This window comes from Osmia lignaria, chromosome 8 (genome assembly GCF_051020975.1).
Source record: "Osmia lignaria lignaria isolate PbOS001 chromosome 8, iyOsmLign1, whole genome shotgun sequence".
NCBI classification, from domain to species: Eukaryota; Metazoa; Arthropoda; class Insecta; order Hymenoptera; family Megachilidae; genus Osmia; species Osmia lignaria.
In genome coordinates, this window is record NC_135039.1 from 14,793,126 (window position 1) to 14,799,125 (window position 6,000).

Sequence of the window (6,000 nt, forward strand, 5' to 3'; positions counted from 1 at the left end):
TATCATATCTTATCATTCGTCCACCATCGCACCGTCCTATTCTCTGCAAGAATTTAAAGGACATCGAGCTTCGGAACGCGTGGTCGTTGCGTGTATACCGAACGAGTCAGCTGTCTGGGCAAGCTGTTTCCTTCGAGACGATCCTCTGAAAAGACGCGTCGTCCTGAGACCTGTGGGACTCGGCTCGAGCGATCCCTCGAGGTTACGGCCCCTGACCGTAGGAAGAAGCCTCAGCTGTTTGCCGATGGAAGCCGTAGGATGCTTTTTACGCCGTCTAGCTAGGCCTGCAGGCAGTCCCGTCGTGCAACAACGAACAGAACCGCCGCCGGCTGTTACTGGATACAGTCGTGCATGGTAATACGCGGCTGATATGCTCGAACGGTAATATGGTAATACCTGACGATGTTCGATCTCTCGCCGTGCTCACAGACGTATAAGGGGCACACACAACTGGGGTAGGAACCATGGGGAAGGGGTTGGGCCAAATATATCTATCATTACTTAATTATGAATTTATGGTAGACTCTTGTTATATTGCTATGGAGGAGGCTGAAGAAGTATACAATTTTTGAAATTGGCAATATAAAAATGTACCTTTTGCAAACCTGAAGGGGTCAGCCCCACTTTGCCCTCTACCTTCTTATGCCAATGGTAGAAACACCGTTCTGGTTCTATGGTATGGCATAAGAAGGAAAAGGGGAAGGTATAGATCGTGTTTCGAGGGCAGGAGAAGCTGGAAACGTGGCGGAACGAAAGCACGTGCTTTCTCGGTTCGCCGAGTCGCGAGAAGAAAGGCGCGGACTAGCGTGACGATAAGTCCGAGGTTATCCACGACGTTCGAATGTGTCACGGACGCTGATACCGCGTGAATTACAAAACTGAAGAATCAGCAGTGCATGGAGTATAAATAGGACGATATATAATTAGGGAATCAGAGTGTTAGCGAGTTAGAGAATCATGTTTTGTGTTCATTGAAGGTAGGTAGAATGAACTGTACAATTGATGCTCAGATTATACGAGGTCATTTTTGACCCATATCGATGATAATAAATACAATGTAATGTGCATAAAATAAATTTGTTAAAAATATGGAATAAGATATTTTATGCGCATAGTGTATGTGGATAAAAAAATATTTTAATTATAAAATATTATATATTACAAGAGGAATAAAAATGAATGTGGTTCGCTAAAAAAAATTATAATTTCTCGTTCATTTCTAAAGGTCTTTTTTGGCACGTATAAAAATGCATATATGCATCTACGAATTTTAATATTATTCGTAAATTAAAATAAATGTCATTATGAATAAACTCTCCGTGACAATTCGGATTTTTTTTAAAGAACATTCTTCAAGTTCTTATAGACATGACAGAACAAAAAATGTCGTCAGGCGTGGTCAATAAATACTTCGACCAGTTTCTCAGCTTTACGACCCTTACGGTATAACGGCGCAAAGGTGTTCGTTCGAGAAGGGTCTTTAATTAACGTCGAGGTTGACTTTGACGCCACAAGCAGCGTTACTTCAAATGGAGTTTCTAACTAAGTTGTTTCCTTTTACCGGGTCGCTCGTGGCCCAATCGCGGCTTCTATAAAATTATACCTAACCACGAGTGAATGCCATAAATGCATAAATTATTCTATGTATATTTGCTGCACTTTAGGAAAATTAAAAATCGAATAATTTAATTGAAAGCAATAGCAGCATTAATGATTCTTCTTGAAATTCGTACAGATTGAAATAACACGAACGAAAATAGTTCAAGCAGTAAATTTAAACCAAACTAATTACAAGATGACACAGATATATGTACACATACCAGAGAATTCATGTACAGGTACAATATAAACAAGCTAGGTTTGTTGATCAAGGTAGGATAAGAAATGACTTATGGAATGACCTGATGGGTATGTACACTGTTACATGAAAGTACATATTCTCTCTACATTATATTCACGACTAAAATGGTTTCTATCTATCTACAACCAAAGATCTACTTCCTGTTTCAAATAACGAACAACATTTATGCTATTTTTAATATGAAAAAAAAAATGAACAAAATACATTCCAATGTATTTTTATATTTTTATAACTGTTGCATTGTGAAAAAATAAATTTTACTAAAATTGTCGCTATATTTTTATTACATATACCCAATATATTCCATATATATATATATATCCAACACTATACGACTCTGCCCCACAAAAAATACATATTCCTTCATAAACAAAAGAAACCGATCCGACAGTCTACGACCATCACCTGACTATCTGTATTGTGAATCAACCTTTAACGCTTCTTCAATCCTTTCTTTCTCTACCTGAGGAATCGTAAAATCCGCTTGTCGCCGATTTCATAGTCCAGGCCAGAGGAACGACCCGAAAGAGAGAGAAAGAGATAAGCAAGGACGGTCGAAGGAACACAGGCCATGGCAAAGATTGGTGAGGGAAAGGACAGGTTAGCGTGGCGAAATGGAGAGGGGAGAGGGATGGAGATCGCGGAGACCCACATTACGGGGAAAACGCCTGGGGTTACCTGCGGCACCGTGGGAAACGGATCTCAAAGCCGAAAGCGAGTTTCACCTGAGGACGAAGGATTAGCCGATGCCAGAATCTCTACAAAGAACCCCTTGTTCTTTTGCCGGCTAAGACGAACGAGCTTCCGTCAGATAAAACGCCACCGAGAAACTTTAACGACATCTTCATCCTGCCCGCTGATACACCGGCGGAATTGAAACAGTCTTACGTAATTAGGGGTTTGTAAGGAATTCCTTGTTTCAAGAAGCTTTAATTAGATTGCGAGAAACTTGAATGATGTTTACTATACATGGAAACGGAGTTTCTTCGGCTACCGAAGCGCGAGATAAGGAAGAGGAAAATGAACGACCAGCTGGTAGAGAATTTACGACGCGGATTAATTAATTATACGGTTATGCGGTTGTTGCCTACCGAACGGAGGATTTTGAAATAGAGATAGACCGACATGATTTCGTGATATAAAAGTACCGTAGAATGGCACTTATGATGTATCAATTTCAAGATTAAAGTATAATAAAAATGACTATATAAGTGTTTCATGAATATTCTTGATATGGAGTAACCGGGAAAAAGAAAAAGGATACCATTAGAATGGCTGATTTCGAAATGTAAAAAGTCTGACACAATTTCATGACATAAAAGTGTCGTAAAATGGCACCCGTGGTATAGCGATTTAAAGCTTAAGGATTCAAGAAAATGGATATATAAACGTTTCATTAATATAAATTAACTAAAAAAAAGGAAAGGAATAGTATTAGATTGCTGCATATCATATAGATGATTTCGAAATGTGAACAGTCTGACACGATTTCATGACATAAAAGTGTCGTAAAATTAAATTATTTGAAAATTCATTTTCTAATAATTTTCTTCACGATTAAATAACAAAAAGTGTCGAGAAAAAATGATTGCATTAATGCTAATTTTTGCTACAGTGTCCTCTTATATATTTTAAGTTATTACAGGTCTGCTCTTTTTTCACTTTACTACCCATCTTTATCACCGCCATCAGCTTATCTCCCCCACAGAAAAACAATAAACCGCTCTAAAACTTCAACACGCCATTTCACAGAATCAAACATTCCACTTTACACCAATAAATCCTTCGCCTCTCAATAAAGAACTCTTCAACGCAAACTTCACCCCCAAGTGCTGCTCAACTTCAAAGCCCTATACGACCTACCCACTGGCACATAGGTGCAGTCACTGGCTGCATCGAGTGTCTCCATATCGCAAAACCGAACGACTCTCACATTGGAATTCTTTATTTGCCTTTATGTTTTATAAAAGGATAACAATTGGAAAAATGAAAAATTGAATAGAATTATTTTTCCAAATAAAAATTCAAAAATTGATCATTCATAGCCTTAATAATTATCAGAGCTTCAATTTGTCCCGCTGCGCACACCCTTCACTATTGCGCCCCCTTCATCACCCTACCAACTACCTCTGCATATCAATGGATTTTGCAAACCGCCTTACAAAATTCCGGGAACCGGTAACGCGAGTTCGGACAACGGTTCGTTTATCCGGTGCATCGATAAAATGGCACCGGAAATGCGGCGAAGGGAGGTGAACGAATCGGTACTTACGGACTGGTATTTTCTTCGGATCAACACCGGCTAGACGTTCCTCGACCTTGTCCAATCTATGGCGCAGATTACTGCTACGATCGGCGACCGTGGTCAGCTCCGCGGTTAGTTCGGCGAAGATGTCCTCGGCGATGGTAAGAAGCGAGGCGAGTTGCTTCAGCGAAGCGGTCAAAGCGCCGTTCGCGACCGCCTCCAATTCGGCGCCCACCGGCCATCCCTGAGGCGTCGGGTCCGCGGGCACGTGACCGCGGCACAAGAACCGTGGCTCCACTCTTCGTAGCACGAACGGCATGATTTCCGTTGGAAACAACAACACCTTCGCACATAACACTGAAACCGGTATACCGTTTCGGCGCCGGGCCCGATCGTCACCAGCTTAGAACACGGTTCTCGCTGGTGATCCGAAGGGAAGAGGAAGTCGTTTCGATTCGACGAAACGAACATTCGCGCCGGCCCATTTTTACAAACGACGATTCTGCGGAGGCACTGCACTTTACGATAACACTGTTCCGCACTTAGGATCCTTGATCAAATATGCGGACACATTTTCTTTTATTTAGTTCGGAACCGGTGACTTCGAGCGGTACTCAAAGGTGAGCGATGCGCGGACACGGTTTGTTTTGAGAACTGTCATAGTGTTTACTCGATCGAAGGGGAGCAGTACATCCGCACGACGCGACAACGGTACGCGAAGTGCCGGCCGGTCTGCCGCCGTGTCGCCGACCCGTTGTTCGGTTACACTCCCATTCAAACTCAATGCGCTGGAGGCGCTCTTCGCGGCACTACGCTCTGTCATCTTCTGGCGGGTTTGTGTACTAGTACTGGGACGTGGAAGTAAGAATCGGTATTACAGTAACCTTATTTTAAGCATTATGGGATAAAACATTCCTTTTTGAAAAAAGACGTCATAGAATGGAACTGATGGTGCAGTAGGTTTTAATTATTAGTTAGAGTCCTGTATCGTTAGATGGCAGTAGCAGCATTGTTCTCTGGTGGCCTTTACAAAAAGCAGAACGTTCCATCTTGAGATTTTTCAATCAAGGGGATCACTGTTAGATGGCACGTCAGTGCCCATCCGGTACGATTTTTTTCAATTTATTATTATTAATGTCTTAAACCAATAATAGTGCCATTATGATAGTAATATTACAAATATGAAACATTCTAATAATGCTATAGAAATTATTATTATAATAATAAATAATTTTTTTAAATTATTACCTGTAAGTACTTAATAATAATAAATTGATTAAATTGGTAAAAATGGAGATAAGTTTCTTTCAAAAGGTTCTTAATTTTTTGCACATTCACTAAATTTCATCTTAATCGTTCTGATTCGATTTGGTGTAAAGTGTTCATGTAAGTTACAACTTGGACCATGTAATTGATTGTACGAGCTTAAACTTACTCTTTTTGGGTGGATCTAATGGATAAGGGTTACCAGTGGCTTTCTTTCTTTCTCTAATTTGCTCAGCATGTGCAATTTCACACGGTAAAATTTCCTGCTCTACGGAAATTCAGAATGACCCGATTACACTTCACCTTTAAATTACTTTTCCTACCAACATTTCACATTTTTTTTTAGAATGTAACAGTTTCAATCTGTAAGGGTAATAATTTCTGTAAGCAAAAATGAATTATCATACATCTAATTAATTCCCAATAGATATGAATTTAATTTCCTTCCTGTTTAGGAAGAATAAAGTCTCATTGACAACAAACAAATGACTGTCAAATATTTTATTGTAACTACGAATAACAATAAATCGGAGACATAATCGTGGAGTTTAGATTAGCGACGGGGTTAAAGTTGAACTAAATATAGGTAAAGAATAAATCCCCTGTATCTCGTATTTCTAACAAAACA

General features: G+C 40.0%; 1 protein-coding gene across 3 annotated transcripts in view; it reads right to left on the bottom strand.

Moving 5' to 3' along the window:
• Positions 1-4,829, bottom strand: part of gukh (NHS actin remodeling regulator GUK-holder) — a 60,238-nt gene extending 55,409 nt beyond the window's left edge. For all 3 annotated transcript variants that reach the window (XM_034329711.2, XM_034329710.2, XM_034329709.2), the window contains exon 1: positions 4,134-4,829. In XM_034329711.2, the coding sequence (XP_034185602.2) occupies positions 4,134-4,425 (292 nt within the window). In that variant the 5' untranslated portion in view covers positions 4,426-4,829. The remainder of the gene's footprint in view (positions 1-4,133) is intronic.
• Positions 4,830-6,000: the final 1,171 nt, after the last annotated feature.